This window comes from Musa acuminata, chromosome BXJ3-2, assembly GCF_036884655.1.
Source record: "Musa acuminata AAA Group cultivar baxijiao chromosome BXJ3-2, Cavendish_Baxijiao_AAA, whole genome shotgun sequence".
Taxonomy (NCBI): domain Eukaryota; kingdom Viridiplantae; phylum Streptophyta; class Magnoliopsida; order Zingiberales; family Musaceae; genus Musa; species Musa acuminata.
Genome location: NC_088350.1, coordinates 28094677 through 28122375, shown reverse-complemented (window position 1 = coordinate 28122375; position 27699 = coordinate 28094677). Strand labels below are relative to the sequence as shown.

At 42.0% G+C, this 27699-nt stretch overlaps 5 protein-coding genes across 6 annotated transcripts; 3 read left to right on the top strand and 2 right to left on the bottom strand.

Annotated features, from left to right (window-relative positions):
• Positions 1 to 304: 304 nt before the first annotated feature.
• Positions 305 to 4183, bottom strand: LOC135631702 (uncharacterized). Its single transcript, XM_065139478.1, has 6 exons — positions 4039 to 4183; positions 3866 to 3953; positions 3637 to 3727; positions 2097 to 2181; positions 1854 to 2010; positions 305 to 599 (listed from the first exon to the last, which is right to left on the bottom strand). The coding sequence occupies exons 1-6, from the start codon at positions 4093 to 4095 to the stop codon at positions 484 to 486; spliced, it is 594 nt and encodes a 197-aa protein (XP_064995550.1). The 5' UTR covers positions 4096 to 4183; the 3' UTR covers positions 305 to 483.
• Positions 4184 to 4260: 77 nt separating this feature from the next.
• Positions 4261 to 10734, top strand: LOC135631700 (probable serine/threonine-protein kinase PIX13). Its single transcript, XM_065139476.1, has 9 exons — positions 4261 to 4400; positions 4476 to 4549; positions 4677 to 5117; positions 6555 to 6642; positions 7734 to 8056; positions 8721 to 8862; positions 9066 to 9193; positions 9278 to 9401; positions 9812 to 10734. The coding sequence occupies exons 3-9, from the start codon at positions 4707 to 4709 to the stop codon at positions 10387 to 10389; spliced, it is 1794 nt and encodes a 597-aa protein (XP_064995548.1). The 5' UTR covers positions 4261 to 4400; positions 4476 to 4549; positions 4677 to 4706; the 3' UTR covers positions 10390 to 10734.
• Positions 10735 to 11385: 651 nt separating this feature from the next.
• On the top strand, positions 11386 to 15040 carry LOC135631701 (uncharacterized). The gene is made up of 3 exons (XM_065139477.1): positions 11386 to 11843; positions 12178 to 12274; positions 14514 to 15040. The coding sequence occupies exons 1-3, from the start codon at positions 11475 to 11477 to the stop codon at positions 14870 to 14872; spliced, it is 825 nt and encodes a 274-aa protein (XP_064995549.1). The 5' UTR covers positions 11386 to 11474; the 3' UTR covers positions 14873 to 15040.
• A 210-nt stretch (positions 15041 to 15250) lies between these two features.
• LOC135630937 (probable serine/threonine-protein kinase PIX13) lies at positions 15251 to 17244 on the top strand. The gene is made up of 6 exons (XM_065138262.1): positions 15251 to 15437; positions 15605 to 15918; positions 16165 to 16300; positions 16418 to 16560; positions 16636 to 16759; positions 16823 to 17244. The coding sequence occupies exons 1-6, from the start codon at positions 15371 to 15373 to the stop codon at positions 17128 to 17130; spliced, it is 1092 nt and encodes a 363-aa protein (XP_064994334.1). The 5' UTR covers positions 15251 to 15370; the 3' UTR covers positions 17131 to 17244.
• Positions 17188 to 20524, bottom strand: LOC135630936 (putative disease resistance protein RGA3). 2 transcript variants are annotated; one of them, XM_065138260.1, is made up of 2 exons: positions 20109 to 20354; positions 17188 to 20040 (listed from the first exon to the last, which is right to left on the bottom strand). In XM_065138260.1, the coding sequence occupies exons 1-2, from the start codon at positions 20204 to 20206 to the stop codon at positions 17334 to 17336; spliced, it is 2805 nt and encodes a 934-aa protein (XP_064994332.1). In that variant the 5' UTR covers positions 20207 to 20354; the 3' UTR covers positions 17188 to 17333. The 2 variants fall into 2 exon arrangements, with proteins under 2 accessions (XP_064994332.1, XP_064994333.1); XM_065138261.1 differs by having other exon boundaries at positions 17188 to 20524.
• Between the last annotated feature and the right edge of the window lie 7175 nt (positions 20525 to 27699).

Here is a 27699-nt window from a genome sequence, read left to right as displayed (position 1 = left end):
CGATGTTAGAGTCTTGATTAATTCATATACATATAATTTCACTCGTTATTTTACTCGTCTTCCTTTCCTGTGCATTATTTACACTTTGGCCACATGTACATCTCGCCTCAACGCACAAAGCCAACCAATGGAATGGCAGCTCTTTGCCACTTTCATGACTTGTGATCAAAAGATTTTGACACATTTAGATTTCTCAGCAGCAGAAAAGACATCACAAGATCAGAATTCACCTGGAAAATAAGCAATTCAAGCTAACTAAAAGCTGAAGAAGCAGCATGTTCCTTCACGTAGGGCATCCACCACAGAAAGACAAAGACAGTTCAATTAATTGAAAACCTCGAGTCTTTGGATGCTGCAAATGGTTTTCTCATTCAGCACATATAATAATGCTGCGGTCGAAGAAAATAAGAACAAGGTGCAACAGAGTAGTTCAATCCACATTATGTCTGCTTTAGCAAGCGAAAAAAAAAAAGAATTACGGTTTCAGTGGTTCTGTAGCAGATTAACAATCTGAGAGTATATGGTGTCCTTCATGGCATCTCTATTTCCTGGGTTCAGTGTGAAGACAGTAGCTCCAGGATGATTTCTCAACCTTGCCACTGCAAATTTAAAGTTGAAATGGTTTCGTTAGCAAAAAAGGAAAACAAAAACTGAAAGCAAGAGGCATAGAGTCAATGAAAAGCTTCATCATAGAAAAACAAATTAGGGAGACCATGTGAATGCAGTCAGCACACTCTAAGTCAACATAATAATTGTTGGTTATTAACATCTCCTTAGTTGTATGATCAAGCTGATAAAAGAACTTCAATCTAAACACAACTTAGTCAACTGTAAAGCGCACACCAAGTCAACAAAATCTAAAGGAATATTTTGCGAAACCTAAGGCATCATGAGCCAAGCATCAATTTTCCAACAAATCCTAAGCTACGTGATAATGATGGGACCAAACATGGTGTTGGAAACTAATTGTAAATAAACAAAGTAAATTAGGAAGTTTAGTCAAAGTGCAAAAGCTTTTTTGACTGTAGATTCTGGTGTAAAATAATTATTAGAGATGGAGAACCAAAATCTGCTAAGCCCTAAATTGAAATTGCAACTCAATAACAAAGGTTAACTAGAAAATAAAAACCAGCCTCTTTTGAGTAGCTTGAAATGGAAAGCCGCTGATGACATTATACCTTTTACTACCCTAGGAATCATATTTCATCTATGTGGAAATCTTATCTTTTGGCCAAGCAGTGTGGGACTGTACAATGGAGTTGGTCGTGTAGATCTTACAAATTAGGGATGTATACATAGTTGGTATAGGTGTCTGTTGAAGACAAATATTTTGCAGAATGTGAATCAAAGTCCCCCTAGAAGAAACATCTACACCTGGCAACAGAGAAATCAAATAACTGATGCAAGATCATCCACCTGGTGTATGTAACTTCAATAAAGAAAAAAGCTGGCATACCAGGCTCGAAAATATTTTCAAAGTTACACACTGTGGACTAATATGAAATGTACTATCGTAAGACAAATAATAGATGTTACCAATTAGTTCCAACCATGATATCTTATGAAGAATACTTTAGTTATCCAAAGAGATCAGAATTCAAAAGAATGGAATGTGGAACGGTCATCATAATATTCACAAAAATGAGATGAGCTACGGATGCTCTTTCAATGTAGTGATATACTAATGATAAGGAACTGGACAAGAAGTTGTGTGAAAAGTTAAAACAAATTAGACACAAGAAACGGACAAACAAATGAAATATCTATGATTTTATCTTAAGTAACTTAAATTTATCTAACTTCATAAATCAGCACAAACATAAACACCAAGCTATTAAAGGAAAACAGTGTACCTCCGGGAATGTCACGGCCAAACTTAGGTATAGGTATCGTTGCCAAAAAAGGAATATTGGAATCAAGAACTCTCAGAACAGCAGGGAAAAAAGAAGAACTATATAGTTCCATTTTACCCACTTCATCAACTATAAAAAGATCTATGCCTTCCTTGATCTGATGTGAAATGCATAACGAAATTAGCACTATTACTACACATTAGAGCACTAGAAGCTGTCTTGCAAGTAGTAATCTCAGCTTACCTGCAATTGAGGCAATGCCAAAGATTCAAATGAGGCAACATCTACTTTATATTTTCCAACAGTAGGCCACCTGAAAGACTCTGTGCTACAATCGCAAAGATAAGTTACATTATGCCTGAAAAGAACTTTTAAGTTTTACACATAATAATGACAACCAAGGCAATGAAGACAATGATGACAATGAGAGCAGTAAAACTATAAGGACTTTAAATAACCAGGGTTAATATATAACAAATCCTGAGAGGAAAAAGAAAAGAGTCATGTATAAAATTAGTACAAAACTTAGCAAACATGCAAAAAATAAGGAAAAAAATCAAAAAGCAGTTAGAATATAGAGAATGTAAAACCCTCGATACTTTATAACTGGTTCCCAAAAGAAGATTAACTAACTGGCAAGAGTTACTTTTGCAATCCATTGTAAGCTAGATCTAACATGGAAAAAAAAAAAGAAAAGGAAGGCCAACATCTACGCCAACCAACCCATAATTACTTATGCATTTGCAAAGAAAAACTGGTGTGTTGGTCGCAACTAGAACAACAAGTGTGAACTAAACAAATATATGAGGAAAGACGTTACACCAAAAAACACTTTAATTTTGAAATAACAAATCAATAATTAGATGAAAATGGAGACTAAAACAGCCATAGATCTGGATCTACCTGGTTATAAGGTCCAACAGAACTTGCCTGCTGGATGCAGGAAACAAAATTAGACAAATGATTGAACACGTTCAAAGAATTTCCTTCTCCAACCAAATCCACTTTTAGCTGACACATTTAATTTAAAAATGATATTATGTAGATCAATATACAAAAAAATCACATTTCAACAGTTTTTTCCTTACTACTGATTCCTTACACCACATGTTCTTTTCGACTGAATGTTGAACTACAAACTATTAACTACTGCCAATATGCATTACGAGTTCTTGTAAAGTTCTTCTTTTGACATCCTAAATATAGCCTCACAAAATCTTGGAAATGCACCAAATATAAGCACCTCAGACCTGCATACCTTTTTTCCTGGCAAGATTTTTCGAACCATTTACTAATGCTTATTATAGAAAACAGCAAATCCTCTAAGAACCACCAACTACTTTATTTATAATTTCATCACATATTCACAGCTGCATTGAAAAACATGGATGTGTCAACCAGAAGCAAGTGAAAAGTGGCGATAGTCTTTACAATGTCGAAAGAATATATGCAAACTACATATGCATGCAACTCCATATGGCGAACCATGGTGGTTTGTGATCAGCTGTTTAATAAGAAATCAGAGTTCAAGGAACAATAGAAATTCTCCGGCGACCACTACGGTATGGGCTTCCAGAAACCCATCCTTTCTCTTTTCCCTATGTGTTTCCAAGTCTTGGTGCGCATAACCTAACCCTTTCTCACCACCATTCTCCGAAAACACTCTAACGACCAGCACATCATCAGCAACAGGCAAAGATCCTGCTTCGATAAGTCCCAGCCGCAGCTGAATGCGGGGAAGGCGAGGAAATCAAACAAAAGGAAAAGGAAAAGCAAAACGAACCTTGAGATCTTGGAGGAAGCGAGGGGGCCGCGCCTACCGTCCAAGGTGACGACTTCAAACCCCACCCTGTCCGCCCCCTCCCTCACCTCACCTATGCAACACAGTAACAACAAAAGATTGAAACATCATCATCAACAACAATACTACAACAGAGAGAGAGAGAGGGAGAGAGAGAGAGAGAGAGAGAGAGAGAGAGAGAGAGAGAGAGAGAGAGGAAAGGTGATCATACGAGTGTAGAAGCCCTGAACGGTCAGGTGAGGATGGGAGGTCCGCAGGGCTTCAAGAACCCTCGTGATCAAGGTCGTCTTCCCCAGGCCCTAAGATAACAGCAACCATGAGAGAAAGATGAAAGATTTGCTCGCTCATATACAAAAACACAGTGGGGGCTTGGTGTGGAGTTACCGGAGGGCCGGTGACCAGGAGACATTTGCTGCTGCCAGGAGCCGCCGCCATCGCCATCGCCCGCTCGTCTCCGCCGTGCCACTTCTTTGTCGGAGAAGTGGACTCGGCCTTTGGACATGGGCTCCCATATGCTCGTTCGAAGAGGTTAGAATGCGCTTTACGGGCCGTAGCCCATTAAACTCGGCCTTTTTAATGGTCTTCCGGCCTCTAAAATGAACAGAGGAAGTGGCAATCACACAGGGATGCTCGAAGACACGGTAAGCGGGCGGGGGAGTAGCCCGGCCGCGTGTTCCTGTAGTGGCCATACGTATGAAAGAGCAACGAAGTTTCGGCGTGCGCATAGTCAACATGTCCTCCCTCAGGTCTTCCCCTGCTCTCTCTACCCCTTCTGTCTATCTTTAAGAGCGATTCTCTTTCATCGCTTCTGGTTCTTATAGAAAAAGCAACGAAAGGGTGGAGCGGGGTGGATCATCGTGACAGGGCATTTCTTTGGAGCTCCGGTCCAGTCCAGGTATTACTGCCATGCATCTCGAAGTTACTTTGTCTTTGATTTAATTTGGTTCTTCGTTTGGATTGATTCTATGGTTGATTGCCTCTTTTCTCTTTCTTTTTGGATGTCTGTACCCTCTGTTTCTTAGGTTTTAGGTTTGCCCTTGTGTGTGGGAGCAATGGCATCAACCTGGGGGCCCGTAGGCGACGTTGCCAGTGTCATGCAGCTGGTGGGAGTCGATGCTGTCAGCCTAATCAGAATGATTATAAAGGTCGCCTCGGATGCACGAATGCACAGGAAAAATTGCCGGCAATTTGCACATCAGCTGAAGCTGGTCGGCAACCTTTTGGAGCAGCTGAGGATCTCGGAACTCAGAAAGCATCGAAGTACGAGAGAGCCATTGGAGCTGCTGGAGGATGCACTGAGGAGGTCTTACATTCTTGTAAACAGCTGCCAGGATCGGAACTATCTGTATCTTCTGGTCATGGGATGGGACATTGCGAAACAGTTAGGGAGTGCACAGGCTGAGATTGCTCGATACTTGGACCTTATCCCACTCATCACTCTCGTGGATATCCAGAGAGTCAAGGTATGGATATTATGCTCCTGTAATAATTAATATATTTTTCTTAGATATGGTAATGATGTTTTATCAAACATAACCTATGTTATTGAATAGTACGCCTGTTATATGAATTGACATAAGAAATGAGAAACTTTTGATGCAATTGTGATTGCCGTCTTTTTTGTTATGATTTTGAACATAAACTTTGTGACACTATTTATTTTGGTTTTCCGCTCAAATAAACATATTTTACTTCCTCAAACCTCATAGATATCACATATGTGCTTAATTCTTCTTGGCACATCGCATTGCATCTTTTGCTCTCATGTCCTAGTGCAAATATTAAAATGAAAAACTAAAAGTTGCTTTTGTACGTATGCTCACTTTAGATTATTATTTGGAGGACCATGCCATATCCAATATTATTTTTTATCATTTTCTTAGAAAATTGGAAGAGTATGTATACTCTTCCTTCTTCCGAATATTTTTTGGCAAGATTTTAAATACTGGTCTGATATCAGACGGTATACGGGCTTGTACTATCAGATGAGTAAATGTTCCGGTCATCAAGTATTTAAATCGCAATCTGATCTTACTTTGAATAACCAATTGGACTAATAACATTTTAATTATTTAATATATCAGACGGATCTCAAAACTGGTATCAAACTGAGAGTTAAGTCCTTACTGATCAATAAGTACAGCTCCAGAACCTTGCATCTTAGAACGATCACCAAATAGATTAGTTTTCTCTTTAAACGGGCAGTTCAGTTATTTTGTTGAAATCCTTGCTTCATCAATACCACATGGTTGGCAAGAGGTGTGAGGAGTCATGTTAAGCTCTATCCCTGGAATGTATTAAAAATTATATTTAAACTTCTCTATCTAGTAAAAAGATCTTTGTATATATTTAATCCCACCTTTTTATCAAAATATTTCATGAATATTTTGGTCTAGTTATGTTTTTCTTGAATTCCTAAATAATCTGACTGCTAAATTTTGAATTTTTGAATCACAACGGCTATATGATTTTTGGTATTGGAGAAAATGACGATATATACTCTTGTTAACACTTAGTATGCTGTAGCATTGTGTTTTATCTTACATCTCAACTGCTGTAGGATGATGGATGTTTGAGCTCCACTCATTTATGAATGAGCATCTGGATTTATTGCCTTACTTTTGTTTCTTAGGATACTAATTTTGAGCCAACTCTATGATTTTTTTATTGCTCAACATCTGAAGATATTTTTTCTCTTTTTCAAGAGAAAAAGGGTAAACAGTCGGTGGATAAATGATCTTCAGAAATTTGGCATGATATCTGGTTGACTAAATTAACTGAAAAGGATTGTTACCTTATGAATTTACAAATTACTATTTGAGTGAGATGACTTCATAAATTGCCGTTTCAGTACTTCATCATTTCCCTCCTTTCATCTGTTCTGCTTTAATTATTTTCAGGAAAGAAAAGAGAATATTAGAGGAGACCAACATGAATATCCTTTGGATGGAGTGGAGAAGATGGTGCAAGATCCTTTATCTAATCCAGGTGCTTGCAAAAAAGCAAATCTTGCTCTTATCCAAGTATATCATTTGATTTTGATGAAGTACTTAACAAATGAATTCTATAAGAAATACTATTTTGGTAGATTAAACTATATTTTAGGAGTGATGTCATTTCTCACAGATGATTAGATCCAATGAGTAGTACCAAGATAGGGTGCTTTAAACACCCACACAGGAAACCTAGAGATGGCAGCCTAATCATCATGGAGATAATTGTGGGAAGTGGTGCCTTAAGTAGTGGCTATGAGACTGAGATTCCTAATCCTTGATAACATCATTGTCGATGGGGTCACTCTCATTTGACCAGATATATTGCCTGTATTCCAGTGATAATTACTGAGAGGATAATGGTTCACTAGGATGGCGATGTGGATGGTTGGGTTGGGCTTTTTCATTTTAGTTCTGCCTTTAGGCAGAGCCATGGGGATCCCCATTTGAGTAGGCAAGGGACCGAATTGTGGTGGTGTACTCTAAATTTAGACCACATAAATAATGATGGTCAACTTTTTGGCAGTGGAATAGATTGATGATTCTGCTACCGGTTTTATCTTCAGATTTATTTAGATGTGTTTTAAAAGTTCATCAATTAGGCTACTATATTATAAATAGTTGGAGGCTGGGTTAGGCATATGATTTGGGCTTAGTATAGGACAAAGTATGATAAACATAATCATTATATAGGGATTGGATCATAGTTCAGTTTGATCATAAAGTCGAGATTGTGATCCTTATCTACTTTAATTGAGTTGAATCTTGGTTCATCTTGGGTTACATCTGATCTGTTGGCACCCTTAGATAGGAGAGGTAACGTAACGGTGCAAGCCTTAGTGATTTGGTCAACTAGCCATTTAAAAATTTATAAAAGTGGGCACATTGGATATTTATCTTTATGACTTAGAATTTTGTCAAAGAATGGCCTCACTAAAAGCAGCTAAACAATATACAACGTTCGCAATAAAGAAAAAAGAGCAAACATTATACAACAATTGTCATAAAATTGGTTATAAATTTCTGAAACCTAATCTAACTAAAAAGGAAACAACTTGACTAACAATTCCACATGTCCTCATGCAGGAAGGTTGATTGCAGAGACAGAGAATAACACCAAAATTACAAACAGCAATAAACATGGGCTTGGAATCAATGATGTGTTTTGTCGGATCTTCAAGTTCAAGGAATTGCAGAGTGCCACAATGAACTTCAGTGATGAGAACCTTCTTGGACAAGGAGGTTTTGGGGTTGTCTACAAAGGTTGGATCAGCGCTATTTCTTTAAATGCAGCAACTAGTGGACGTGGATTTCTTAAAAAAGGAAAAGAAGCAAATAGTGAGCTTGGGACAGCCATTGCTGTTAAAAGACTTAGCCGATTCAGTAGACAAGGGTTGCCGGAAGCTTTGGTGATTACCTAGACCCTTCCATATAAGTAAATTTAGTCACTGTTTTACTTGGTTGTTAACTTTATTTTAGATTTTCATTGGATTAATGTTTTACTGATCTAGAACTGTAGCCATGTACAGACAACTTTTTTATTTGATCTATGATCTGGGATTTTATCTCTAATGCAAATTTACTATATAGATGCTTGACACATTAACACTTGTAGTTTGAGTTTTAATTAATTTTGTAGATCTTCTTACATACAAATATCCTTTATGTTTCGCCAGTAATTAATTCTTTGTTTAAAACCACTATGCCAGTGTAAAGTGTGACAGTCTGTTTATGTGATCCCATTGAAGTCCCATGCCCTAAATGATAGAGATCTGGGGATCATCAAACTAGCATTGATGACATCTACAGTTGGTCTTTTAGAAATGATCTCTTTTTCCTCATTTTTATTCCATCAAGTGTTGCAGTATGTTATTCAGTTCACAACATCAACAGTGTAGCCATTATGCCTCTTTAGCATCAGAATGCTGGAACGATAGTTCACATGAACGTAGTATATCTTCATTTGACAAGTTTAAGAACTTCACTCCAACTGTTGGTGTTATTTAGAGGTGTGAATTTTCACTTTCGAGAAAAAATAAGCTAATGCTTTCTCATCTCTTTCTCCTTTGGCAGACTGAGGTGCAATTTCTAGGAAAACTGTCGCATCCTAATGTGATAAAGTTGTTTGGATATTGCTCAAAGGAGAAGAAGAAAAAAATCCTTCTTGTCTATGAGTTCATGAATAATGGGATCTTGGCTGCACACCTGTTTCAAAGTGAGTTTCGTCATTAATTTGCTTCCTGTCTTGTGTGACCTAATGATTTAAATTGAATAAACCTTTAACCATGCATTCTAAAATGGTTAAATTCATCACCATGTGATACACATGAGATCGTTTATGGCTCCATGCCTTGATGAGTCTCTGAATAATCTTTTCCTAAAATGGTTAAATTCATATTCTCAGAACTCTTTTTACAGATTCGCAGCCACTTTCATGGGATCTAAGGATAAAAATAGCAGTTGGTGCTGCTAGAGGCCTTGCTTTTTTACATGCATCATTCATCATTCTTCGAGATGTGAAGAGCAGCAACATTCTTCTTGACTCGGTATGTACACCTTTCTAGGTCTTCAAGAATCTTTTTTTTTTTTGGAAGAGGTACATGTGTATTGAAACTTATATTTATTCTTAGAATTTCAACCCAAAGCTGTCGGACTTTGGGCTTGCAATGGATGGCCCGACTGCCAGAGACTCCAATGTCGAAGCAGACCTCTGTGGCACCTTTGGATATCTGGCTCCTGAGTACTTTGAGTCAGGTAAATGATCATGAAGATCTCCTTCCACAGAAATAACAACGTAGGCAGTTCCGGTTACAACAATTCTCGTAAAACTCGTTTATAAAATTGCACACCCTGGGCTAGCTGCAGGTGCAAGTGAAAGAGAAGATATCATTCATAAACTAGCGTAGCCCACTGCCCCAAGATGATGAAAACTTTTTGTTCATATTAATAGTTCCTCCTCTTAATTACAATATATGTAAGTCACATTGTTTGTTTGTGCACTAGTTCTGATTGCTGAAGCTTAATAACTCTATATTTTCATAATGACTGTATCCATAACTTCTCCATCTACCCATAAAGAGCGGTACTTTTAATGAAGATATGATTGACCACCTCCTATTACTTTCATCTTATGAATATTCTAATGTAATTTTTTTTTTTTTCAGGCGTTGTGAATCATAAGATTGATGTATTTGGATTTGGAGTCGTGTTACTGGAAATGCTCTCCGGTAAGGGGGCACGTCAAATACTACTAGCAGGCAAAGAGAACAGTCAAACAAGTCAACCAAGCGAAGAGAACAGCCAAACAAGTCAACCAAGCGAAGAGAACAGTCAAACAAGTCAACCAAGCGAAGAGACATTAGAATGTGTACACCAACCCACTGGACAGAGCTTCCAAGAAATATTTATCAGTTCGTGTCTCACGGATTATACAAAGCTGCATAGAATGATGGACCCGAGTCTCAATGGCCAATATCCATTAAGAGCCGCTTTTCTTGTAGCCCAGCTCGCTCGAAGTTGTGTTGGTGCTGATCCTACTGGACGTCCATCCATGGAAGAAGCTATGAAGACCCTTGAGCAGATTCAAACTATGGCCATGTCTCCAACTAATTTGGGTCCTACAAATGTTTCTGATCCTTGTCCCTTCCTGCATGATATCCACTTCTCAGATTCTAGGGTGATGGTACGTGGGCCTGCGCCTTTCGATGCGGATGTAGAGTTATCCTTCTCCAATTGCAAGTGACCATGTTACCATCGAAGTTGTGGAAGACAGTCCCTGTGAATTGTGGAAGACAGTCCCTGTGAATTACCGGTAATTAATGTATCAGGCCTTTTATATGGTAATGCAATCTATCATGCATCCCTACGCGAAGATAAGCATGTAACATCATCTTGTTTTGTGAGATCTTAGTTCAGATTGTTAAAACAAAAAATAAGAGGGACTGTGTTGCGTCATGTTCATGTTGACATCAAAATTCTTGTTTCCCACTTCCCCACCATCTGCATCTGCTGTAGTTTTGTATTCTCCTGAATTATCTGTAAATATACAGATCGATTATTGAGAATAAATTGAATTCGATGAGGTTTATACTCGTGCATGAAAAAATATATGATCAGGACACAATAGCTATGTGGAGATTATGGTCCAATTATTGAGCCCGATGATCGTCTTGAACAGAGTCAAGCCTTTATGATTCCTAACACAGAACAGACAACCGATCTACATTATCTATTTTGAAAAGTGAGCATCATCGTAGAATTATCGAATACAATAACAAAGACAGATAGCCAAAGATGAAAAAAGAAGACTGCAAGTTGTCGAGAGGTCTTTGTTAATGCTCTTAACGACTGCCTGAACCTGACAACCCACCTAACACACGATTAGGAGGGGGAAAGAAAAGTCCATGTTCAAAGTTGCTTGGAGTATAAAAACTGTGGAGTTTTGTTTTGTTTTGCATCGAGATCTGCAGTGACGACCTTAATGCTCTAATAATGCAATAGCAATGGTGCCATCTTTCTACTTGTTTATTCTATTGGCACTCTACCGAAAGAGCTAATAAGTCAAAACCTGCTTGTTCTAAAGCAGGCAAGAACTGGATATCGCCTTCGCTGTCTATGTTGGACATTGATTTGCCGTCGTCGTCTAAACACAAGGGGTTCAAACAAAGACTAATTCAAGTCTCTCTCTCTATATGTATATATATTTATGTGCATTTCTTTGTCTCGTAATATATATATCACCGACGGAAGACGAGATGCACATACGGTTCTCTGAACCTTCTGTAGCCTCCTCCGCGGGAGAGGCCTGCTTGAGATCGTGTGAGGGCAATGGCGCTCATAGGGGACCTCACCACCGTCGCCCAGCTGATCGCGAAGATTTCAGACGCCGTTTCGACTGCGAGAGACCTCCCTCGGGTTTGCCGGAGATTCGCCGTCCACCTGCAGGACATCGGCAGGCATTTGGAGCCGCTAAGGAGCGCGGAACTCGATGAAGCCACGCAGCAGACGTTGGCGAACCTGCAGCGAACTCTGGAGTGGTCATACGATGTCATCGTCAACTGCAGCAGACGCAGTTATGCGTATCGCCTGATCAAAGGCAAGAGCATCCGAGACAAGATCAGAGAAGCGCAGGACGAGATCGATAGGATCTTGAGGCTGTTTCCTCTCATCCAGCTATCGCAAGACTATGGATACAGGGTATGGATCATCGTCGTCGTCTGCTGCTCTTTCATCTATTACTCTTACGCGGCTTCCACGTTGACTTTGATAAATCTGCTTTCTGCCGATCATCTCTCACTTGTACTCCTTCTCTATGTTTTTTTTTTTTTGGAAGAATAATTGGGAAAAGACGAAAATTAAACTCAGTATTTTTGTGGTTGAAGTCTTTATCGATTAACTTATATTTTCAATAAATAGATTTAATATAAAAACTCCTCCGCTATGTCGCTGCTGCATGTGGATTTATATATCATCGAAAAGATCCTCGTGGGCCTCATGGAATTTACTTGTTTTCTATGTTTCCCGTTGGCAGCCATCGTATGGTTCATCGGATGATGAAGAGGAGGATCCCGAGCAGCTTCGTCCGTATGACTCCGAAGATGAATACAGTGACGAAGAGCACCGTTCGGGTGAGTTTATTATCTGCTGATTCGCCTACACGTTTGATGATTTGTACGCGTTATCTCAGTTGGTAGGTCTGCTACGCTGCAATAAATAGCGGTGATTTTATTCATTATATTTTAAGATGGTGATAAAATCATGTTTAGTCATATATTAGTTGGAGGATTAGAAAATTAAGACTTAATCAATAGTTAAAATGACTCCGCTTCTACCGATTTGGACAAATTCTCAGAAAAAGTCCTAAATTTAAGAATTTTATATTTCAACTTTAAAAAAATTAAAATAATATAATTTTTTAAATAATCATCTTAATTCTATCGACCATCGTCCTTCACGCGTCGGCTACCCTCCCCGGTCATCTATGCCTCCACACGTTTATGAGCTGGCCTCACTAACCAGCCCCCTCTCGTTCCCTACCCACCTATGCTTTTGTGCGTGGGTTGACCCTGTCAGTCAACCATCTCCATGCCCAAGCAAACTCCATTACTGCTCGACTCCTCTCCCAACACTTATGTTTTTGCATGAGCGATGTGTTAGGATCTAAGTCATCACTAAAATGGGGTGAATTAGTACTTACGTTAAAAACATTAGAAAAATTACGTTCGATGAAGCTCATATCGAAAATATGAGTTTAATTTAAAAACATTCGTAAGCATAGTAAATAAGTAAATTAGTTTGTAAGATGAATGAAAAGCATAAAGTAAATGCAAACCAGATTTATAATGATTCGGTCGTTGTGATCTATATCAACTATCGATTCCTTTTCGCTCGAGCCCATCGATTTCCACTACCGATCTTCTTTCGACGAGTGAAGATCAATTATCATTTTACACCTTTTTCTCCTTTTTCACAAAAGAGAACCTTTACACCTCTCTTTCTTTTAGACCTCACTATTCTCTTATAAATCTTCTAACTCTAGGAGGAAGAGACTCACTAAACTTAGATAGATTATAAGATTTTTTAATTTAGAATTCTTTTTCCTTTTAGCTAAATTCTTAAATCTCCATGCAGGAATAGCTGGAGTATTTATAGACCTTAAATGACTTCAAAAATAAAGCCAAAAAATATCTCATCTTGGGTTTCCCGGGTCCTGGCGGTGCCATCGTTTGTGCTGGGCGGTATTACTACCTATAGTACTGATATTAAGTGGTACCATCGTCTAGTCTAGCGGTACTACCGCCTGACATAATCTCGGAGACTGTCTTGAAGACCGAGCCCCTAACGGTGCTACCGCTTGACCCAACTTTTGCGTCACTAAATGAGCCTTTCTTTTGGCCCAAAACCGTCTCAACATAAGCCCAATTGACCCCTAATTGAGTTGGTCTAATTCTAACCCATTTATAATTTAAAACTATTATAATCTAGATAATTATTACAAAGCATTAATCACATGCTGTCCAGTATGTTATTGGTTCAACGGTGCTTCGTCCAATCCTTCGACGCATCGTCCTCTTTTGTAGCTTTTTACCTTATCGATATGTTGACATTCGCAACTCCGATATTCTTGACACAATGTTCGTTCTTCTAGGCCTAATGCCCGAACTCATGGCACGAAGTCTTCTGCTGATACATCAACCTATCCTCCGACTCGACGTCCAATCTTCTGACATATTTTACTCTAGCTCAATATTGATTCTTCCTACTTTAATTGTCTCTTCATGATCGAAGCTAGTCCCGCGTCACTCAAAATATAAATTAGATAAATTCTATCAATTAATTTCATCATCAAAATCTGAGATTCAATACGATGATCTTGGATTCGACAAGGTAGGCGTAAGGGCAACTTACATGGTTTCAATCAAGATATAAATAAAATAATTATTTCATAGAGATATTATATGAGAATTTTTTAAAAATTAAAATACTCTAAAAATTTTAAACTTTAAAAAAAATTCTGACAATTCACGCTTCTTTCCTTTTCCTTTCGGACACACCAAAGGGGTAAAGTCGTTCTAAACTAAGACGACGCCCACTGTTTATCGGTTTCTCAATTAGGGGCTTTACTAATAACCAATTTAGTCCTATATATTATTAGATCAAAGGTAACGCCACTCATACGTAAAGGTGAAATCATGTAGAGCACATATTAAAACGGACAATTCTATAATGTTTGATTTTACTTTTATGAATATTATGCATATCATGTGTTCTATGTTGATCTTTGATCAACACTATTAAGATTTATAAATACTTCAAAACACATTGTCTCATATCTACGATGCATTGGCATATACAATGATTTTGCAGGTGACATAATTGAAGAGTATGTGCCGAAATTTAGAGAATTATCTCTGAATGCTAATGCCAATGTCAACAGAAGGCTAAATGAAGAGTGGGTCGAGGGCGACCGTGAGCACGAACGATGGAACGACGACGACCACCAAGAATCGGTCGACGACGACGACCATGAAGAGTCGGATGACGATGATGACGACGGTGAAGAGTCGGATGACGATGATGACGACGGTGAAGAGTCGGATGACGATGATGACGACCGTGAAGAATCGGACGATGACGATGACGACGACGACCGTGAAGAATCAGACGACGACGATGACGACCGTGAAGAATCGGACGAGGATGAGTACCACCCACATTATAGTTAGAGAGAGGATCTATTAGGCCGTTTTTTATCTTAAAGGAATTTGGTATTGCAATGATGTTGAACATATCAATTCGTAGTTCGGCTTTTATGTATCTCGAAACAATTTGGCTGTGTGGTAATTTTAGTTTTCACGATGTGGAATTATAGTATGTTCGACTGATTACTTGTCGTTGTTAGTTTCTTCATATGTATTGCATGAACTTAGAACATGTGAATGCAAAGTAGCAATATCACCACTCGTTCAAAGTTTAAATGAAGACCCGAACGACAGGAATTTAATGAGCGTGGACTTGGACTTCAACGACCAAAGGTAATGGAGAAAGATCTTGGAAGATTCAGAGCAAGTCCGCAATTTCTCTCACTTCCTCTATTAATTCTCTTTCATTTGGCTCTTCTCCTCTTCATCTTCTTGGACAAATTGATAGATAGAGATTATACATACGTAGAGAGAGAAGAATAGAGGAAAGGAAAAGAAGAAAAAGGAACAAGTTGTGTGGTGATGGGAAACTGCTTTGGAGGCCCTGAGAATTCTGTCAACCCTGTGGTCACCGGACCTCGCGGTCCAGGTACTGCTGACAGAAGATGAATCATGCTCCTCGTTGCCACTCATCTGAGGCTTGCTTGATCTTTTGATTCCGAGTTCTTCTTTCTGTTTCTAATTCTTCTCCAGCTGCTTGCTATGACCATGGAAAGTTCTCTATGTGATCATCACATTTCTCCTGTCTTGTCGCAGGATGGTCAACGACGACGACCGGCGGCAACAGAGAGCTATCGACGGTCTTCACCGGCACCGTCGAACACTCATTGGACGGCAGCTCCAGAACCGAAGAGGCGTTCCCAAACCTTCGGATATTTGCGTTTAATGAGCTGAAGAGTGCCACACGTAGCTTCCAGGCTGCGAACATGATCGGGGAAGGAGGATTTGGGGTTGTGTACAAGGCTTGGGTCGACAAGAAGACGTTGACTCCGGCAAATAATGGGGTGGGGATGGCCGTCGCTGTCAAAAAATGGAAGCCTGAGAGCTTCCAAGGATTCAGCGAGTGGCAGGTGATTTCCAATACGCTTCTAATTATAGAATTCTATATTTCATGATGAATTCCTTGTTTACAGACATTGTCAGGTTCCGTACATTTCCCCTGTTCTGGATCAAGAGGTGTGATTTGATGTGGGAAAAGAGGAAATGATGAACATTTTTAATGATCAGAAATCATCAGATTACTAATTAAGCCATATGAAAACAGTGGGAATGGTTGCTTAGCTACCTAATCTGTGTGATGTTTGGTGGATCTGCAGAAAGAGGTAGATATCCTGGGGAAGATGTCGCATCCCAACCTCATCAATCTCTTGGGCTACTGCTGTGAAGACGACGAGCTCCTCCTCGTCTACGAGTTCATGGAGAAAGGCAGCTTAGGGAACCACCTCTTCCCACGTGAGTACTGTATCAAATCTAATGTTCCTTAGGTTCAAGAAATACCTTCTCAAAAAGCTTCAAATGATAGAAGAAGAAGGTGAAAGTATGCATATTAACTAGCTAAACCTTGGACAGAGGGAGCAGCTGTGCAGCCACTGTCATGGGAGCAGAGGCTGAAGATTGCGGTCGGTGCTGCTCGAGGTCTTGCATTTTTACATGCCCCAGATAATCGCATCATCCATCGAAACTTCACCTCCTCCCACGTCCTTCTTGATTCAGTACGTCAGCTCTTCTTTCGAGCTCTTGTGAAATCCGAAAACGCCACGAGTGTCTGAATCTTTGTTCCTCGTTAGAACCTCAATCCGAAGCTCACCGGTCTGGGGATCGCGAGGGAAGGCCCAACTGATGCAGAGTCTCACGTCTCGACCAGAGTCATGGGCACCTACGGATATGCTGCACCAGAGTACATAGCAACTGGTACGTACGTATCACAGATGCTGTTCTATTACGTTTCCATCTCATGGGTATCTCCATGAACAGGCCATTTGACTGCGAAGAATGATGTGTATGGAATGGGAGTGGTGTTGCTGGAAATGCTCTCTGGGCAGAGGGCGTTGGATACGAGCCGGACAGGCAAACAACGGTTGGTGGAATACGCGAAGCCCTACGTCTCGGATCACCCGAAGTTGGCTCGCCTCATGGACCCGAGACTGGAGGGGCAGTATCCGGTGAAGGCGGCTCTTTCTGCGGCGCGACTGGCCAAGAGCTGCGTTGCAGACGATCCTAAAGCTCGCCCGTCCATGGATGAGGTTGTGGAGACTCTTCAGCAGATTGAAGCTATGAATTAATGCGATGAACGAATCTTACTGTCTGCAGAAGATGTGCTCAGGATTGAATAATATATGTAATGCAATTGTCTTCCTTCTTCGATTACGATGATATTTCTTGTGATAGGACTTCAATCATAACTTGGCAACAGGCACAGAATCACTAACTCAAGCAGAGGCCCTTTGCAAGTCGCCAATACAGAGATTTAATTTACCTTTCCTCTCTAAATGTTGGTCGTTCGGTAGTAGGAAGTCTCCTTGACATGATGAAGACTGGCTCTTCCGTTCACAGTGTCGGAGTAAATATTGGCGATGGGAATTTCTCGGACGATCGGCCAGTCTGGTCCATCATCAAGGCATCTCTTGAGCAGACGGAGGTTGCAGAAGACATCCATCTTGAATCTGCTTCGTCGTCCTTGGATCAGGCCCGGCAACCACGGGGGAAGGTGTTCCATTGACTCGTCCACCAGCTTTAGATACTCCAGCGCGTCCAGATTCTCCATGTACTCTAACGGTGAACAATCGTGAATCGTTAATCTGCTAAGGGCAGGGAAGGTTCGTACCTTGTGCACGCCATTAGTGCCTATTGGAAGCGCGCTCAGCTTGGGACAATTGCGAACTACCAAGTCCTCGAGACGAGGCAGTCGTAGCAGAGTTTGTGGTGCACCGTAATGTTCTTGGCCGCCATCATCATCCTCATCGTCGCCACTTCCACCGAGATTCCACGTTTCCCAATTTGGCATATCTTCAATACGAAAAATTTTGAGCTTCGGGAAGACAACGGTGGATGCTGCTTTCGAAGTCTCGTCTCCAAGGAACTCGTGGCCGATTCTCACCAGCGCAGATGCAGCACCGATGTGGAGGTATTTGAGCTCGGGCAATCGGCCCAGAGGGGGGAGTTTCTGGCATAACTCGCATCTGAGAAGGAACAGCCGTGTCAAACGAGGAAAAGAAGTTCCCAAGGACGACATCATCCAGCTCGGGAACCTACGGCCGAAGAAACCATCGATCCAGAGTTCCTCCTCCAAGCACGGCGGAGGACGTAGCTCGTCGAAGACCCTCCCGATCCTCCTGATCTCCTCCTCTGTGTATGGCGTATCACCGAGCCTACAACTGTACGGTGTGCACAGCAGGGCTAATCTCGTAAGGTGGTTCTTATCGAACAACACGGAAGCCCCGTTCGACACTCTCTCCAAGTTAAATATGCTCAGCTTTCTGAGCTCGCGGAGAGAGTTCAGCTCTTCCAAGTCACACCCTCCGCCCTCGTCATCTTCTTCGCCGCCCACAATGAATCCGGAGATGTCGTTAAGATGCTGCAACCTCCCTATGCCTTTGGGCACGTTACAGACTGCCGAATTGAAAAGACCAAGACGCCTTAGATTGAGCAATCGTGTTACGCCTCGAGGAAGACTCCTCAGATACCTGCAATCCATGACGTTCAAGGTTAACAGATTGCGAAGACGCTCGATGGATTCGGGTAGACTGGAGATGTCAGTCTCGCGGAGATCTAGATATCGTAGATGAGTTAGATTTCCAATAGAATCCGGGATGCTCTGGATTCCTCTTCCATTTAGTAGCAGAACACGCAGTCGTGGGAGCCTTGCCAGTAGCTTATCCTCGACGACCGGGGGAATCTTTAGGACCATCAAGGTCCTCAGACATTTCTTCTGTATTACCGATACAGGGATCGCGACTCTCTCACCTTCCTTACAAACCGATAGACGGCGAAGCTTTGAGGTAGGTGTGGATTTTATCGCATCTGCATCTCCATAGAAACATTCGTCTCGTGATAAGAATTGAGCAAGAGAGCGCAATAAATCATGCATCACGCAAGGGCTCTCCACCAAGGAGTTAGGTAAAGGTTGCAGAAGGCTCCTCCTCTGAAGCTCTTTCCAATATTCTTCTGCTACATCTTCCATCGCTGAGTCTCCTTGGGACCGTACAAAGCCTTCAGCACACCAGAGTCTCACGAGACTCTCCTTACGTAGTACATAATCCTCGGGAAAAAGGGAGCAGTATAGGAAGCATTGCTTGAGATGAGATGGTAAATCCTCATAACTCAAGTACAAAGCCCCCCTGAGTTGTTCAGGAAGCTCGCTCATAGACCATGCATCACTACGGGCAACCTTTTCCCATTCTCGCCTACCTCTCTGCTTCGTGGCCAAGAGGCTTCCCACGGTCTTGATTGCGAGAGGAAGACCTTTGCATCTGGAAACTATGTCGAAGCCCACGTCCTTCAAATTCTCCATATCTTCCTCCCCTCCACTGACAAATGCCTTCTTGCACAACAGTTCCCAACCTGAATCATCCGGCAATAGTTTCACCCGATGGATGCGTGCTGACCCCATCTGGTGAGCAATGTTTTCATCTCTGGTGGTCACCAAAATTCTTCCATTAGCCACTCCACTTTGTAGTATCGGATTTCTTAGCAAGTCAACCCATACATCTGCTTGCCACACATCATCTAACACGAGAAACAAACTCTTTCCCCGAACAGCATCTCTAAGCATCGGTTGCAGTTCCGCTTTTGTCATATCTTCTCTGTAGTTCACTCTGGTTTCCCTTATGATCTGCTTCAGCAATTCAATCTCTGAAAATTTCTGTGTAACACAAACCCATACCCGAACCTGAAATATATCTTGCGTCTTTGGATCATTAAATATTTTCTGAGCCAGTGTCGTCTTTCCTATCCCCCCCATGCCGGTGATGGCACAAAGACAGCAGTTGATATCGTTTCTGCGTGTCAAGAAATCCACAAGATCCTCGGTAGCGTCGTTGATTTCATTTCCTACTATATCTTGTTCAAGGAGTGGATCAGTCTGACGAAGATTCACACCCCTATTCAGGACAACATCTGGGCTTGACTGCTCCAGCTTATGCATCAACCCGTCTCTAGAGATCGCATCCAGTCTCTTGTTGAGGCTTCTGATTCTGTTTCCGATCTCATAACGTAACTTGACACCAGCAAAGCAAGAGACCAAAGGAAATCTACAACATACCGGCGGTGGAGTCTGCGGCGCCGGTGGCTGATCGTCCAACAGTGTCCCACCCTCGGCTCTGCAGAGGTCGATGATGTCGTCGGCGTCGTACATGACATCTTTAAGCTCGTTCAACCAATTGCTGATCGCCGAATCTTGCATCCGCCTCCTCTCTGCGTCCTTAAGAACGTAGCTTATCCTCTCTAGCCTTCTCCGAAGATTCTCGAGCTCATCCTTGACCTCGATAACAACTGCCAACTTGTTGCCAATAGAGGCAGCCAGAGTCTCGATGCATCTCCCGACAAAAGCATCCAAGACCATGGCCATCGTTACAGGGAGCAGGGTAGAGGAGCAGCGTTTCTCCCACTTCTCTGGTTCGATCTGTACTCCTCCCAGACTATGGTTCCTCGAGTCAATGCGGAGCACATGTTTGCCTTGTTCAACGTCCAACCCCACGTCCTTGTCTTCTAGCTGGTTCTTTGGCTACCGGAAGACGAAATTTCCTCGAATCCTCCGGTTCTTTTAGCCCTTGACTTACATTCGACGTGGACTATTTTGAGGTATCATATCATTAGCAAGAAGATGAGACGCAACTGACTCTCCATTTCGGTTGCTGCTTCAGTGTTCTCCCGTTTGGAACCTGTCTGCCTCGACTCGGATCATCTCCCGCTTCCTTGGGGCTCTCTGGAGGAGGCATGAGGAGGGCTGTGTACGGGTGATTTGGATGAACTGTTCCAGTGCATCAAAGAAACAGAGCAAATATTCGTCAGACTGCATCAGAAATTTGGCTGCTCCGGTCATAGATGTATGCAGAGGTAAATCAAACGCAAGTATGCTCCAAGTCCTTTCCCCTTCCAAAAAGAGCTGAATATGATTATATTAATATGATGTTAGTTGCCTAATTTTTCTGGGACGAATTTTCGACGCTGTGTCGCTCAGAAGTTGGAATCAGGAAAAAAAATATGTATTTGAGTTATATTAGAGGATAAGCACATCGGTTTCTTTCAGCTGAATCGAGGTGACACCAATGTCTTCTATGCCTCATGATTAATGCCTCCCATGCAGGATGTCAGTCAAAGTCTCACTGTACACCCCGACAGAGGGGATTTTATGGCATCTATCGATGAGTTCATCTTTTTCGTGGAAAAGATATCAAAATGGTAGAGGAAACACTGCAATATATGCACTCAAACCATCTACAGTTCCGTTTTCATTGCATCTTTTCTCCACAAACGTGCCTTATGATTGTAGATGAAAGAAAATGAAAGAAAGGCAGGCTTTGTCCCGCATCACATCACGTATTTTGAAAGTGGTGAAAAGACCTGTAGAGAGCCTTCACGCCTCCGCCACCCTAAAGTCCATCAGAACACAAGGGATGCATATCCATACGACTGTGGTTTGTACCTGCAAATCCTTCGCCCCATGATGGCCTTTGATACGAGGAAGATTACATGCAAGTATTATACTCGATCCGAGTTGTGCAATGCAGCTCCAAAGCCTACATGCTACCACTAGTAAACATATTACTGTTAGGGTTTCCGGAAAGATAGCAAAACCCAAACTTCTCCAGAGAGAAGTTGCAGTCGTTTCCATCTCCAGAGAGAATGTCGTCTTTTGTTGAGTGGAACACTGAACAGAAAAGGGGGAAAATAAGGAAGAATCATCATGGAAAACCATAGAGCTAGCTAGGGTTCTAAGAAGCATCGCATTCATTCTTGCCTTCTCTTTCTTGTTATTCATTCCGCCTTCGTCTGGCATTTTGATCTGCACTTGGAAACAACAGCAAAAGTAACACAAGAACCTAAACCTAGCATTAAGGCTTACATGTAGGTTTCTTTTCTTGCCTTGCCTTCATCTAACATTTGGATCTGCGTTTAGAAGCAATAGGTATACGAGCATAGTACATATTGCTAGTAAAGCAATGTAGAAAGATATGAAACAACAGCAACAGTACCAAAAGCAATTCACAAAGATGTTTCTTCCAAAAAGCAGGGGGAAGAAAAAGCTTTGAAGTGGATGAAACTAGCAGTATACCAGTAAAGCAAAAGGAAGCCGATGTACCCGAAAAGAAAAAAGGAGTGAAGCTACGGCAGTCACGATAAGGAAGGCTTGATTCCATGAAGTACAAGTATGCGTTAGATTAGAAATACATATACCTTCCTTAAAGATTCGAACCATCCATGAGTTTCCCTTTCTACTTCTTGTTCTACGTCGTCGTGAGAAAGTTCAGGCTGTAGTACTAGAGGGGAAGATCGATCAACGTATCATATGGGTTTTACAAAGAGAAGCCAACAGAGGTCGGTTGGCAGGCTGCCCACCTCCATGTCTTTGACGCTCTTGGTGCCATGAGAGAGGAAGGGTTGGAGGTGGGCAGAATGCCAATAACCGCTGTAGGAGACCCTTTGACAAACCCACACGACAGCCACAGCCTCCTGCTGGTGATACTTGTTAGCAAATATATGGAGCAAGTCAGAGGTAGGGAGTTCAGCAATGAGGGCTGAAAGAAAAGGCAAAATTGGAGTACTGAGTGCTGAAGGTGGGATGGGATTGCTGGTCTTGAGTTGTGTGTCCAAAGAAAGAAAGAAAGATGAGAGGCCATGTCAACACAGAAGGATTCCATCATCACTTCCATTCTCTCAAGCCCGTTTCCCAGAAAAGAGAGGCCAGGGAGAGAGCTACAGTCACCCCGATTGGTAGTCTTCGCATCCCGTAAACTCCCTTTTCCCTTTGATCAGAGCGATGAGCTCCCCCACAGGTTCTTCTTTCCAATTAGCTTTCTGATCACTGTCGCACAAATGGACACCAGCAAAGAACAAAAGGCATGCATCTTTTCAATTATTTCTCTGGGCTGGCATGCAGAAGCTCACAAGCAGTGTACGATCGACGCATGGTTCCAAAAGATTTCCACTGTGAATGGGAAGCTCGAGCGAGTGATTGTGTCTCCGGATTCAGCAACGTAGATATGGTGCTGTCCGAGGCTACTCTATTGCTGGAAGCTACAGCTCAACGAGCGGTGGAAAGACCATCTTACATGTATTGGCTGGCTAAGTTTCTTTTAACTAGCAGTAGAGGTTGTGTGTTTGTCCTTACATGATGAGAAATGCTTGGGGAAAGGGAATGATGGTTATATCCATCGGAAACAAGCGTGAGGAGATGCCCATTTATGCTGTCTCAAAGGATGGTCGCGAACGACCGTAAACTAATCATCAAGATGAATGGTCCTGCAGCACTCGTGAATGCATGCCTCTGTCGTTCCCCCTCCAAAGATTGGCCTCCTTCACCACTTTACGGTACCGAGGAGAAGACTCTCTTTGATCCGGTCAAACAACTACCCAAATCCAACGCTTCTGCAGCAGCTTCTTCTTTCTCGGATGGCCAATGTCGAAGAAGATAAACAAATAGCAAACTACAGCATTGATATGCATCTGAGTTTTCGTTTTAACTTTTCTTATAGGCTCTTGTAAGCAGTCATAGGAGCAGAATGACCAATTCCGTGAAGGGCACCTGAAGGAGGAAGAGAGGCATCAGAATTGCCTGTTACAAACATACTCTTTCTTCGTCCCTATGAGACACATGCGGTGGTTCTAAAAGCAGACTTCCTTTGAGACCTTCCATCTTAAATACTTACATAGTTAAAAACATTAATTCTACCTCTTTCGTGAAATATTTGTCCCAAATATATTCTTGATAACAATCCATCATAGCTTAAATCAGTGGATGATTAACATCCACTTAACGTAATACTCCATGAATATTTCTTCCGAAAACACACATTTCCAAGAACAGATCAAGGATAACATCCATTAATTTGTTCGCATACCAGGATGTCTCTGTTTCTCTGTTGAATTTGGTTTATATTATTTTGACCTGGGCAAATGTCGAGAACTTGGGCCTTGTTGTGGTTGTTCAAATGGACTAGTTCTCACATTCAACGGGCTTTAATCGAACTGGTAAAGTGAAATGAGCTGATTGAACTAAGATTGCCATTAGAGGTGAATACTATCCTTGATGCAGTGAACTACTAAACATTATGATGTTTTATGTGTTACTTCCATCATTCTCTGCCGACTTAAATAGCTCAAGGCAAACATGAAGATTTACTCTTCTTCCTGAACACTGTTAAAAGATGCCATGGCAGCTCATTCTTCTTCCTCGATACTGTTTTCAACAGGAGTGACCCTACAGATAGATAAGAAGAAACACAACTTTCGGTTCTGTCCAACTGGGAAAGTGGCAATCCAGCTGATTCCAATTGTAGACTGTCAACCCGAGGTTTGATTGGTCGGACATGTTTGGGAAGGATACAGCTTCAGACTTTGTCTAATGATCTTGCTTGCTTAATTTTTTGTTAATCAATGCTTTTCAACTTCATGAGCCATCCCTGTTTTTTGTGGAAGTCCACAAACCAAGAACAACACTCTCCAATCCGTATGATGAATCATCAATCTTTTCATTTACAGGGGTGGAACTATATACATTGATTCTCCTCTCTGGATCCTGCATTGATGGGAATCCCATGCAGCACTTTTACCGGTGGATTGTTCATATAGATTCACATGATGTGTCTGCTCTATCAAAGAGCATATGAATTGAACTCTGTGACTTCACTGTGGTTGGTCCACCGATACCATGTTCATGTTGCTTGCGGAGAACAACAGTTCCTCTTGTGAGACACCCTCAAAGGTGGGATTTAACAGCGACCTCATCTTCCTCGCCCTTTAGGCTGGTGCTTGTGCCTTTGAGCTATGGCAACAAAGTTCCGCAAGAACAGGCACAAGCAATCCCGATCAAAGTTGGTGCTCCCCCACCACAGGAAAAAGGACATTTTCCATTCAGCTCCATGAGATCTTCAATGATTCCCCCCCCGACTTTCCAGCTCAGTAGGTAGATATTCCATGGCTCGGGTTGTATCCAAAAAGCTCAGGGGCAATAATTCTGCCCGCACGCTTGTGTGTCTTGGTGTGTTTGCTGACTTGCTGTTTGTAGTACAGTGCTGTTTGTAGTACACCAAATGATTGTTCAGGTGGACCCTTTTTGTCACAAGAAACAAGGTCTTTAAGATCCACTTCTTTGGTTCATGAGGTTAGGCAGTGCAACCTAGATATCCTGAGAACAGGTTTGTATCAGTAAGATTAGCTTCCTGTGGATTGATCTTCACACAGAATCATGAGCCCAACTCTGCTTTTGTTCTACTGACTTCATTTTAGGCATGCATATAATGACAGTCATTCTTCCTTCAGCTAATTCCTGTTTGGTTTCTGGAGATTTGTATCACTCACATTACAGAAGACTGTGTCCCAGACAGAGAATCATAGTTAGGTTCTAAGATATGGCAATAAAGTTCAGCTTCAACGAGGAAAAAGCAAGCAATCATGCAGGTCATATCCAGCCATCACCAGAAATGCGACTAGTTGAGATCTCGGGCCATCAAGCTCTGCTCATAATGACAGAAGATGAAGAACCCAAAGGCAAGCCTTATGAACATGTTGAGAGAATGGATACTCCGACTCTGTGATGCGGAAGAGTGAAATTTCACCTGAAATTGTGTTCTACAGAAAACAAATCCTGATCATGCACTCTTTTGTCTATTGTAATGCAGAGAACAAACTAAAACTTCCAACAATTGTCCAAATATGATGCGATTTGTAGTGGTGGGTTTTAGAATCCTCGGATATCGATTGCAACTGTGAGTCATTTATCAGTGAAAGGCAAAAAGAATCTAAGTATTCATGATAAACTGTGTGCCTGCAGGGTGTCAGCACAGGTGCAGGACACTGGTTTATGATGAAGAGCTCAGAAATCCATGAGAAACATACCATGATCAAGCTAAGAAACCTAATCCGAGACTGACATAAAACTAGATCATGTCAAGGAAGGAGAGAAAAGAGTGGCTACCAGTGCATTCAACTCTGTGATGAACAACCTTTCTCTTGCTCAGTATGAAGATGACTGATATCTAAAAGCATGTACATAAAATGCTTCATATCATTTTGGTCCTTGACCAGCTTCTCAAACTACTCAAAAAGAAAAAGACATGATGAAAATGAAATTTTCACCGAGGAAAGTAGGATTTGAAGCTGTACATAGGAAACATTGCAGATCCTTTGTCTGGCTACATAGTCTAAATAAGATGATGCAAAGTCTAAATCATGTGAAGAAAACTATCCATGGCTTCCCCTTTCACAGCAAATCAGATCCAGACCAAATGTATCTGGAGCAAGCAAAGACAGATTGCACCTGAGACCTATTGCCAATGGTGCATCTTCAAGAGAAGCTCAGTACTTGCCATACTTGTGCCAGCAAAGGAGCATCACCACGCACCTCCTCAGGATGTAAAACCTGGACCGGTGCTCCCTCGCCACCGCGAGGCAGCCTTTCTTCCCCGCCGGCGCCGGCACCGAGTGCCCCTCCCCATGTCGCCTCCTCAGCGACGCGCACTGGCCCATGATCCCTTCCGGCCACCGAGGACTAAACCGTCGCCGCTTGACAGGGGAGAGGTATGGACACGAGACTCATCACCTCCAGCATTAGAAGGACAAGGACGGAGGGAGAGGAGAACAGAGGAATGCTGATTCAAAGGACAAACCGCCTCTGTGTCATCTCCGCTGTCCTTTCTCGTTATATAACTGCTTCTCTCCTGCCAACGGACGGCTCTGATCGCAGCGCCGTGTCCGATCCAAGCGAAGCTGTCCGCATTCACCAGTGGAAGGGAGACGAAGAAGGGCTAACGTGGTTAGGTTCATGTGAGTGACTGTGGGAGTCAAAGACGAGCGGTTGGTGTGTCAAAGCTGGATATTAATTCAGGTGAAGAGACCTCTGCACCATGTAGCTTTTGACTTGACCGACCCCGCGACGGTGGCCAATCCTGGTGGTTTTGTTGGCATCCTATTAATGGCCTTTACTTTTTGCTGTAACTGCCAACAGTTTTGGGTATAAGTGCGTGTTTGCCAGCTGCTGGATTCTTTCCGTTAACCTCAGCCCACCACGGTCACCATTTGACTGAGCCCATACGGCCCAAATCATGCTTTGACTGATTTCGATACGAATTAAGGTGGGATGGATGGATGAGAGGTTATTTTGGGGGTTGTGTTGGAGGATGGATAAATCATGCTTTGACTGCGGTAGGTAGGTCAGAGTCACTTCCATCTCCTTAGGGCGTACTAATCCTGATCAGATCACGGTTAATATGAGCTCTTCGTTAAGTCCGCTGTTGCTCTACGTGACGGCACCACTGCACGCGAGGATTGGAGAGTGGTGATATATCAACGTTGATGGACTTTGTTACTGCCTTTGGGACATATACTTCATGGTGACGAATGTAGCCTAACTGGGGAGCTTCATTTTATGAAGGAGATGTTTCTGCGAAACAGGAATCAGAAGCAAATATCCTGCACAGTACCACCAAATGTGAGAGGAGTGGGTGCAATCCCTGTGAACTCGACGTCATATGCTGTAAATAGTTTTCAGCACAGATAGGAAAGACAAGTACTTCCTCTACTTGAACTCGTTCATTCTGAACATGATCAAACAATACCTGAATCTAATCTAAATGGGTGGAGCAACCGTGGTGCTTGCCTACCCTTAGCACCGAGATACTACTGTCATGGAGAGA